Source organism: Argopecten irradians, chromosome 4 (genome assembly GCF_041381155.1).
Source record: "Argopecten irradians isolate NY chromosome 4, Ai_NY, whole genome shotgun sequence".
In the NCBI taxonomy this organism is placed as follows: domain Eukaryota; kingdom Metazoa; phylum Mollusca; class Bivalvia; order Pectinida; family Pectinidae; genus Argopecten; species Argopecten irradians.
In genome coordinates, this window is record NC_091137.1 from 1,758,985 (window position 1) to 1,771,453 (window position 12,469).

General features: G+C 31.6%; 1 protein-coding gene across 1 annotated transcript in view; it reads left to right on the forward strand.

The window, feature by feature from the left end:
• The window catches only part of LOC138320340 (UPAR/Ly6 domain-containing protein qvr-like), a 44,371-nt gene that overhangs the window by 25,284 nt on the left and 6,618 nt on the right, over positions 1 to 12,469 (forward strand). The window contains exon 2 of the mRNA XM_069263260.1: positions 11,171 to 11,326. Within this exon, the coding sequence (XP_069119361.1) occupies positions 11,171 to 11,326 (156 nt within the window). The remainder of the gene's footprint in view (positions 1 to 11,170; positions 11,327 to 12,469) is intronic.

Consider the following 12,469-nt stretch of genomic DNA (forward strand, 5'->3'; position numbering starts at 1 on the left):
TGAAGGGATCTGTCTCAAATGTACATATTACATTTTGGGACCGATCGGTGAAAAAGATGGCCGACAGGCCACCATCTTGGATTTTGATAATTGAAGTTTGTAATCGCTATTTTTTTCATAATGAGGAAAAACGGTATAAAGCTAGTATATTAATAATCCGAAATAAAAGGCCAAAATAAATTCAAAGTAAAATCAAAATCATTTCTATGGAATATATATTCAGCCACTATAGGGCCTTCTTCAGTCCGAAATAACACTAACACAACGTGTTCGTCTACATGTTTGTTTACCTATTTTTTTAAAAGATTACAGAAAGAATCCTTCTAAATTTGCATATGTATGTTCCCCTTGGGTCCTAGTTTGGCATATTGCATTTTGTAACTGATCGGTCAACAAATTGTATCTTGGATTTCATCATTGAAGTTAGTTACCGTTGTTTCTCAGAAAGTACTGAAGCAATCTGTCTCAAAGTTATATGTACATGTAGTATGTTTGAAAAAGTTTGAAAAGCACGGGGAAAAATACCTCTTTCCATTGTCAGACATATATCATTCTTTGGTGGGCGCCAAGATCCCTCTGGGATCTCTTGTTCAACGATTTTATAGCTTGAATTTAATGTTTTGCACTGCATGTGGATCTTGACATGACCTGCTTAAGATGATTAAAATCTAGGGTCAGATTGGTTAAGTCACGTGCATTGTCATATTCAATGTATGGTAACATCTATCCACTACGCATACGCTGATACCCCATGTTTAAAAGCAGAGTTTTACATTATTTCAGCTTGTTTAATGAGCTTATTTCACGCAACACCTTCACTAAAAGTAGGATATAATTGTGCCTGCTGCCCCATTGCATGATCGTAAAAGGCGATTAAATTTGGAATCTTAATTTCGTGGTTATTTAGATGAAATTCTTTAACTTTTCAATCATTTCATAGCTTTAAAGTGACGTTTATATAACTTTATTTTGATTTTGACATGATCTGCTTAAGATTATTGCATCTTAGGGCCACATGAAGTGGGTGATGGGGATGAATTAGGTCATATTCAATGAGAGGTATCGTCTGTCAACTAAGTATCTTATGGGTTTTCCATGTTTAAGCAAGTGTTTAAGCTAATTAAGTTTGTTTTATGAGAGAATCTCAAGCAACATCTGCATTGCAAGTACAATGTTATAATTGTGCCTCCTACCTCATTGCATGGTCGTAAAAGGCGACTTAATATGGAACCTTTATCTAGTTGCTTTAGAAGACAATATATTGTATGTAACATCTAGCGTTCAACATAAACGGGTGTTATCTTAAAAATAACTGGTTTATTGTGATAGGAAATGCTTCTTGAGATAAAAACCTTCTCTATGTGATGATTGAGACAGAAATCCAATATGTATATATTTTATCTAGGTAGCCACTTAAATTGAGATCCCAGATTTAGTCGCCTTTTCCAATCATGCAATGAGGTAGCAGACACAATTCTAACATACTTGCAATGTAGATGTTGCTTAAAATTTTCTCCGTTTTTATTTAAATTTAAATAGCTTAAACACTTGCTTGAAACATGGGAAATACAGAATATAGATAGTTCACAGAAGATACCTTTCCATTGAGTGAGAACTAATTTATGCACATAACCCAGCAAATGTGACCATCGGATGTAGTCATCTGAAGTCAATCGTCACATAATACAAAACAAGTGCTAGGAAGCTTCGGAATGGTTGCAAAAATTAGAGTATTTTCATTTCTGTACCCACGAAATTAAGATTCCAAATTTAGTCGCGATTTACGATCATGTGGAGTAATATGCACAGTTATAACATCCTACCTTCAGTGAAGACGTTCCTTGCATTAAGCTTATAAAGCAAGCCTTACTAATTTAGAAACCTGCTTTAAACATCGGAAAACAGCGTATGCGTAGTGGCTAGATGATACTATACATTGAATATGACCTAATTTATGCATGAGACCTAGCCAAGACCCTGGGATTAAATCATGTTAAGTAGGTCATGTCAAGATCCACATGCATTATTAAACATTGAAATGAAGCTATCAAATCGTTGAAAAATCTTAGTGTTCAGCAAAAATATTAAAGTTTTTATGTATTGAAATGGAATAAATACTTAACTAGGTCACTGTGATCTTTTAATTAATTGCGCCCCGCTGTGTCCTATATGCAATGAATTACTGATTGCACATATACCAAGAGCAAAATATATTATTTTATATAATTTTTGTGTTAATTACACAAATATATATACATGATTAAACACCTTTTATTGTCAAATGATGACTATCATTTATGCCTTGTCGATGATAGAGCATTATGAAAGTATGAAATATAAAAGGCTATATGATGTATTGTTAGGTTACCAGAGACTAAGTCTCAAGTGACCTATTCTGATCGCCTTTTGTCCGTCGTCGTGCAGTTATGTGTTCGTACACAATTTTATATTTTCGACTTTATCTCCAAAATTGCTGAAGCAAATTTAATGAATTTTTGCACAAATCTTTTAAGGCATAAGACCAATCAAAATTGGAAATTATATGTGACTACCCACAAGGGTTTGTGGGAGGGCCAAAAAGGGGTAAAAGTGACTAAAATTTCAAAAATCTTCGCAGATGTCGTAGAATAAAATACTCTTCACAGAATGAAAGGTCCTAAAGGGCCAAAAGGGGTCAAAATGGCTAAAAGGAAAATAAAATCTTCTGAATTAATAGGCATGATGGAACCAAATACGTGTATTCTTCATATATTAAAAGGTCTCAAGGCCTTCTACAATATTTGTGGCCTTTAGGTTTCTGATTTTTCCCTGAAGAGGGGGTCAAATTTACTTTAGTTTATATAGGGAAAACACATTTATGAGTATTATTTGCTCAGTTTTCATAGGAAATGTAACAGATGTAATGGAATCAAATACTCTTAGTAAAGATTAAAAGGTCACATTGATATAATCATTGACTGATTTCAAGAGATGGGCATTTAGATAGTGTTTATATGTCTTTGTTTCATTCTTTATCCGAACTCAGGTGAACGTTAAGGCCCATGGGCCTCTTGTTTATCATTATGACATGGCTGACTCAGCATGGAAGGTCAAGGCTGGTATCCATTTGATCGATGCTAAAATGATTGCATTAAGCCAACCCATACCTAGTTTTCAACAAATTATTCATGATCTCATTTACACTTGACTGCATAGCCACAGAAGCGTTTGTTATGATAAAAACAAACAGGTACAGCCATGGGAATATGTCAGAGATACGGTTCAGTAAATAAATATCTAGTTAATATAAATAAATGTAATGTCACAGTTACATTAAAGTGAATAAATTTAGCCATGAATAAAAGTAATGTCACAGATACAATAAAGTGAATATATTTAGTCATGAATTAAAGTTATATCACAGATACATTCAAGTGAAATATTTAGCCATGAATACATGTCACAGATGCAATCTCGAATAGTGTATAGATATGTGCCTACTCTAATTTGTTAATAATGTGTTACAAATACATGAATTAAAGTAATGTCATAGATAAATGAAAATGGAGATATTTAGTCACGAATACATGTCTCAGATGCAATCTCGAATAGTGTATCAGGATACACACTGCTCTGCCCAATATTACGCTTGCTGTGGACATTTGATGAGTTAACGTCGCCCATATTTATCAATGACCTTCAGCATTGCTTATATATGTACCAACAGGTGGCCTGTGTCACCAATGGCATCTCAAACCATCATGGTCTATATTGTTATGACATCAGCTACATCATAGTAAGGACATATCTCAAACCATCACGGTCTATATTGTTATGACATCAGCTACATCATAGTAAGGACATATCTCAAACCATCACGGTCTATATTGCTATGACATCAGCTACACCATAGTAAGGACATATCTCAAACCATCACGGTCTATATTGTTAGGACATCAGCTACATCATAGTAAGGACATATCTCAAACCAGCACGGTCTATATTGTTAGGACGACATTAGCTACATCATAGTAAGGACATATCTCAAACCATCACGGTCTATATTGTTATGACATTAGCTACATCATAGTAAGGACATATCTCAAACCATCACGGTCTATATTGTTATGACATCAGCTACATCATAGTAAGGACATATCTCAAACCCATCACGGTCTATATTGTTAGGACATCAGCTACACCATAGTAAGGACATATCTCAAACCATCACGGTCTATATTGTTATGACATCAGCTACATCATAGTAAGGACATATCTCAAACCAGCACGGTCTATATTGTTAGGACATCAGCTACATCATAGTAAGGACATATCTCAAACCATCACGGTCTATATTGTTAGGACATTAGCTACATCATAGTAAGGACATATCTCAAACCAGCACGGTCTATATTGTTAGGACATCAGCTACATCATAGTAAGGACATATCTCAAACCATCATGGTCTATATTGTTAGGACATCAGCTACACCATAGTAAGGACATATCTCAAACCATCACGGTCTATATTGTTATGACATCAGCTACATCATAGTAAGGACATATCTCAAACCAGCACGGTCTATATTGTTAGGACATCAGCTACATCATAGTAAGGACATATCTCAAACCATCACAGTCTATATTGTTAGGACATCAGCTACATCATAGTAAGGACATATCTCAAACCACCACGGTCTATATTGTTATGACATCAGCTACATCATAGTAAGGACATATCTCAAACCAGCACGGTCTATATTGTTAGGACATCAGCTACATCATAGTAAGGACATATCTCAAACCATCACGGTCTATATTGTTAGGACATTAGCTACATCATAGTAAGGACATATCTCAAACCATCACGGTCTATATTGTTAGGACATTACCTACATCATAGTAAGGACATGTCTCAAACCAGCACGGTCTATATTGTTAGGACATCAGCTACATCATAGTAAGGACATATCTCAAACCATCACGGTCTATATTGTTAGGACATTAGCTACATCATAGTAAGGACATATCTCAAACCATCACGGTCTATATTGTTAGGACATTACCTACATCATAGTAAGGACATGTCTCAAACCAGCACGGTCTATATTGTTATGACATTAGCTACATCATAGTAAGGACATATCTCAAACCAGCACGGTCTATATTGTTAGGACATCAGCTACATCATAGTAAGGACATATCTTAAACCATCACGGTCTATGGTGTTAGGACATTACCTACATCATAGTAAGGACATATCTTTTATCGATATGGACACGAGATTTAGCGAGATTTCCCATTGAGGCTCAAGGCTCTATATGTACTGTCACGAGCATTCAACCAATCAAGTATATTGAAACCAGTCCTTGATTAACTCTCTATAGAATACTGTCTCGGAGTCCCAGTCGCCGAGGTCGCTTGTGCATTTTACATTATTCCTCGGCTTCCATTTTTGTTGAAGGTCATTTCTGTCCAGGAGTTTGTTTCATCAAGAGATTATGCACTCAGACCACACGTTACCATGACGACAGAAGCATTTTAATATTTGTGATGGGGGGGAGGGAAATGTCAGCTAAATGAGGACAACTAGGCCTTTTCTGGAAAGACATTTTAGATAGGGCGGAAACGGTTTGTGCTACAGAATAAGAGGATATGGAGATCGGTTGATTAGCTGCCATGGAGGCTTCTCTGGCCGGCTTTACTTAACCCCACATAAATGAAGTTGATATCCCTATAAACTAAATATCCCCGACTTCGTCCAAGGTATTTTATTGATATGGAATATACGGTGCTTCGAGGGGAGTTTGACCAGCTGGTCAAAGTTGTATTAAAACTCTCTGACCTACATTGTTATTACAATCTATACGCTATATTTGGTGTACTGTAACAATTAAAACTCCTGTTATTACAATCTATACGCTATATTTGGTCTATTGTAACAATTAAAACTCCTGTTATTACAAACTATACGCTATATTTGGTCTACTGTAACAATTAAAACTCTTGTTATTACAATCTATACATTATATTTGGTCTACTGTAACAATTAAAACTCTTGTTATTACAATCTATACGCTATATTTGGTCTATTGTAACAATTAAAACTCCTGTTATTACAATCTATATGTTATATTTGGTCTATTGTAACAATTAAAACTCTTGTTATTACAATCTATACGTTATATTTGGTCTACTGTAACAATTAAAACTCCTGTTATTACAATCTATACGCTATATTTGGTCTACTGTAACAATTAAAACTCCTGTTATTACAATCTATACGCTATATTTGGTCTACTGTAACAATTAAAACTCCTGTTATTACAATTTATACGCTATATTTGGTCTACTGTAACAATTAAAACTCTTGTTATTACAATCTATACGTTATATTTGGTCTATTGTAACAATTAAAACTCTTATTATTACAATCTATACGTTATATTTGGTCTACTGTAACAATTAAAACTTGTTATTACAATCTATACGCTATATTTGGTCTATTGTAACAATTAAAACTCTTATTATTACAATCTATACGCTATATTTGGTCTACTGTAACAATTAAAACTCTTGTTATTACAATCTATACGTTATATTTGGTCTATTGTAACAATTAAAACTCTTATTATTACAATCTATACGTTATATTTGGTCTACTGTAACAATTAAAACTTGTTATTACAATCTATACGCTATATTTGGTCTACTGTAACAATTAAAACTCTTGTTATTACAATCTGTATGTTATATTTGGCCTACTGTAACAATTAAAACTCTTGTTATTACAATCTATACGTTATATTTGGTATACTGTAACAATTAAAACTCCTGTAATTACAATCTATACGTTATATTTGGTCTACTGTAACAATTAAAACTCCTGTTATTACAATCTATACGTTATATTTGGTATACTGTAACAATTAAAACTCTTGTTATTACAATCTATACGTTATATTTGGTCTACTGTAACAATTAAAACTCTTGTTATTACAATCTATACGTTATATTTGGTCTACTGTAAACAATTAAAACTCCTGTTATTACAATCTATACGTTTATATTTGGTATACTGTAACAATTAAAACTCCTGTAATTACAATCTATACGTTATATTTGGTATACTGTAACAATTAAAACTCCTGTAATTACAATCTATACGTTATATTTGGTCTACTGTAACAATTAAAACTCCTGTTATTACAATCTATACGCTATATTTGGTCTACTGTAACAATTAAAACTCTTGTTATTACAATCTATACGTTATATTTGGTATACTGTAACAATTAAAACTCCTGTAATTACAATCTATACGTTATATTTGGTATACTGTAACAATTAAAACTCCTGTTATTACAATCTATACGTTATATTTGGTATACTGTAACAATTAAAACTCCTGTTATTACAATCTATACGCTATATTTGGTATACTGTAACAATTAAAACTCCTGTTATTACAATCTATACGTTATATTTGGTCTACTGTAACAATTAAAACTCTTGTTATTACAATCTATACGTTATATTTGGTCTACTGTAACAATTAAAACTCTTGTTATTACAATCTATACGTTATATTGGTCTATTGTAACAATTAAAACTCTTGTTATTACAATCTATACGCTATATTTGGTCTATTGTAACAATTAAAACTCTTGTTATTACAATCTATACGCTATATTTGGTCTACTGTAACAATTAAAACTCTTGTTATTACAATCTATACGCTATATTTGGTCTACTGTAACAATTAAAACTCTTGTTATTACAATCTATACGTTATATTTGGTCTACTGTAACAATTAAAACTCTTGTTATTACAATCTATACGTTATATTTGGTCTATTGTAACAATTAAAACTCTTGTTATTACAATCTATACGTTATATTTGGTCTATTGTAACAATTAAAACTCTTGTTATTACAATCTATACGCTATATTTGGTCTACTGTAACAATTAAAACTCTTGTTATTAACAATCTATACGCTATATTTGGTCTACTGTAACAATTAAAACTCTTGTTATTACAATCTATACGCTATATTTGGTATACTGTTACAATTAAAACTCTTGTTATTACAATCTATACGTTATATTTGGTCTACTGTAACAATTAAAACTCTTGTTATTACAATCTATACGTTATATTTGGTCTACTGTAACAATTAAAACTCTTGTTATTACAATCTATACGTTATATTTGGTCTACTGTAACAATTAAAACTCTTGTTATTACAATCTATACGTTATATTTGGTCTATTGTAACAATTAAAAACTCTTGTTATTACAATCTATACGTTATATTTGGTCTACTGTAACAATTAAAACTCTTGTTATTACAATCTATACGTTATATTTGGTCTACTGTAACAATTAAAACTCCTGTTATTACAATCTATACGTTATATTTGGTCTACTGTAACAATTAAAACTCCTGTTATTACAATCTATACGTTATATTTGGTCTACTGTAACAATTAAAACTCTTGTTATTACAATCTATACGCTATATTTGGTCTACTGTAACAATTAAAACTCTTGTATTACAATCTATACGTTATATTTGGTCTACTGTAACAATTAAAACTCTGTTATTACAATCTATACGTTATATTTGGTCTATTGTAACAATTAAAACTCTTGTTATTACAATCTATACGTTATATTTGGTCTACTTGTAACAATAAAAACTCTTGGTTATTACAATCTATACGCTATATTTGGTCTACTTTAACAATTAAAACTCTTGTTATTACAATCTATACGCTATATTTGGTCTATTGTAACAATTAAAACTCTTGTTATTACAATCTATACGTTATATTTGGTCTACTGTAACAATTAAAACTCTTGTTATTACAATCTATACGTTATATTTGGTCTACTGTAACAATTAAAACTCCTGTTATTACAATCTATACGTTATATTTGGTCTACTGTAACAATTAAAACTCTTGTTATTACAATCTATACGCTATATTTGGTATACTGTAACAATTAAAACTCCTGTTATTACAATCTATACGCTATATTTGGTCTACTGTAACAATTAAAACTCTTGTTATTACAATCTATACGCTATATTTGGTCTACTGTAACAATTAAAACTCTTGTTATTACAATCTATACGCTATATTTGGTCTACTGTAACAATTAAAACTCCTGTTATTACAATCTATACGCTATATTTGGTCTACTGTAACAATTAAAACTCTTGTTATTACAATCTATACGTTATATTTGGTCTACTGTAACAATTAAAACTCTTGTTATTACAATCTATACGTTATATTTGGTCTACTGTAACAATTAAAACTCTTGTTATTACAATCTATACGTTATATTTGGTCTACTGTAACAATTAAAACTCTTGTTATTACAATCTATACGCTATATTTGGTCTACTGTAACAATTAAACTCTTGTTATTACAATCTGTATGTTATATTTGGCCTACTGTAACAATCAAAACTCTTGTTATTACAATCTATACGTTATATATTTGGTCTACTGTAACAATTCAAAACTCTTGTTATTACAATCTATACGTTATATTTGGTCTACTTTAACAATTAAAACTCTGTTATTACAATCTATACGTTATATTTGGTCTACTGTAACAATTAAAACTCTTGTTATTACAATCTATACGCTATATTTGGTCTACTGTAACAATTAAAAACTCAATTATTAAAATCTATACGTTTATATTTTGTATACTGTAACAATTAAAACTCCTGTTATTACAATCTATACGCTATATTTGGTCTACTGTAACAATTAAAACTCTTGTTATTACAAATCTATACGCTATATTTGGTCTATTGTAACAATTAAAACTCTTGTTATTACAATCTATACGCTATATTTGGTCTATTGTAACAATTAAAACTCTTGTTATTACAATCTATATGCTATATTTGGTCTATTGTAACAATTAAAACTCTTGTTATTACGATCTATACGTTTATATTTGGTCTATTGTAACAATTAAAACTCTTGTTATTACAATCTATACGCTATATTTGGTCTACTGTAACAATTAAAACTCTTGTTATTACAATCTATACGTTATATTTGGTCTACTGTAACAATTAAAACTCTTGTTATTACAATCTATACGTTATATTTGGTCTACTGTAACAATTAAAACTCTTGTTATTACAATCTATACGTTATATTTGGTCTACTGTAACAATTAAAACTCTTGTTATTACAATCTATACGTTATATTTGGTCTATTGTAAGCATTAAAACTCTTATTATTACAATCTATACGCTATATTTGGTCCACTGTAAAAATTAGAACTCATGTTATTACAATCTATACGTTATATTTGGTCTACTGTAACAATTAAAACTCTTGTTATTACAATCTATACGTTATATTTGGTCTATTGTAACAATTAAAACTCTTGTTATTACAATCTATACGCTATATTTGGTCTATTGTAACAATTAAAACTCTTGTTATTACAATTTATACGCTATATTTGGTCTACTGTAACAATAAATACCATGGCTTTTAGTGGAAGAAGAAATAGTAGAATTGAATAGTGACTGTTTAGTGGCTTTCACATTAGCTTCCATAATAGCTGTATGTTTGGGAACCCTCACACTATTGCTATTACCAGAATGACAGCATCACGTTATGTGACGGTAAGTCTAATGCCCCAAACTAAGGTGTCTTTATCGGGCCTATGTATACCTACTATACGATGACGACGTACCACAGTAGGCCAAATACACGTATTTCTCTCAGAGTTTCTAACAGTAAGAAATTATGCAAATCGAGAGGACCATGTTTATCTGTTTTAACCCATTCATTACGAACTTTTACTATTTCTTAATTACAAAATGTATCTCAAAATATTCCAATATTATTTGACTATCGGTTCAGTGTGTTGTTCCTACATCAGCTGTGACAGTGAGATTATCTACTGTATCCTTTGTTAATTGTGATTTTTTTTAAATCTGTTATCATTCGTCTTCCGTTTACATTTTATTCGTTTTGATTTTAATTATTCTGTTTGAAGATTTTTTTTAAGTTTTCAGACAATCCTGCTATAGTTCATTTAATTTCTTTTCATTTTGAGAAGAATGACTTTATTGATTGCTTACACAATTTTCCCCATTTTGTCTTTTTACTCATCATGGTATCCATTTTGTGTTTGCAGTAGACCGGAGTGACGGACCTATCCAGTGCTATGATTGCTTGTCCTTCTCTACCATAGACAACTACTGTGGCGACCCTTTCAACGAAACCAACAAGGGAGTTAAGACCATAGCTTGTTATGGATTCTGTGTCAAATGGGTCCGAAATGTCCGGCCAGGTACGTTTACCATAAACTAAAAAGTCAACCTCGTAATATAGAGGGTTGTTGGCGCAATTACTATTCCAACAAGTGAGAACTTGTTGTTTCTGAACTTTATGAAGACATATGTCATACATTTGTTAAACCTAATAATTAGATCGATAAATGGGATGGTATAATCTAACTGTCCATGCAGTATATAATTATTTTGTTATACATTTAGAGGCGTTGCTCGGTATCAGCGGACTTGTACCTGTAGTATGTTACATATTAAGATTTTGTTATATATTTACAGGCGTAGTTCAGTACCAGCGGACTTGTACCTGAAGTATGTTACATACTAAGATTTTGTTATATATTTACAGGCGTAGTTCAGTATCAGTGGACATGTACCTGAAGTATGTTACATATTAAGATTTTGTTATATATTTACAGGCGTAGTTCGGTATCAGTGGACCTGTACCTGAAGTATGTTACATATTAAGATTTTGTTATATATTTATAGGTGTAGTTCAGTATCAGTGGACCTGTACCTGAAGTATGTTACATATTAAGATTTTGTTATATATTTACAGGCGTAGTTCAGTATCAGTGGACCTGTACCTGAAGTATGTTACATATTAAGATTTTGTTATATATTTACAGGCGTAGTTCAGTATCAGTGGACTTGTACCTGAAGTATGTTACATATTAAGATTTTGTTATATATTTACAGGCGTAGTTCAGTATCAGTGGACTTGTACCTGAAGTATGTTACATATTCAGATTTTGTTATATATATACAGGCGTAGTTCGGTATCAGTGGACTTGTACCTGAAGTATGTTACATATTAAGATTTTGTTATATATTTACAGGCGTAGTTCAGTATCAGTGGACTTGTACCTGAAGTATGTTACATATTAAGATTTTGTTATATATTCACAGACGTAGTTCAGTATCAGTGGACTTGTACCTGAAGTATGTTACATATTAAGATTTTGTTATATATTTACAGGCGTAGTTCAGTATCAGTGGACCTGTACCTGAAGTATGTTACATATTAAGATTTTGTTATATATTTACAGGCGTAGTTCAGTATCAGCGGACTTGTACCTGAAGTATGTTACATATTAAGATTTTGTTATATATTTACAGGCGTAGTTCAGTATCAGTGGACTTGT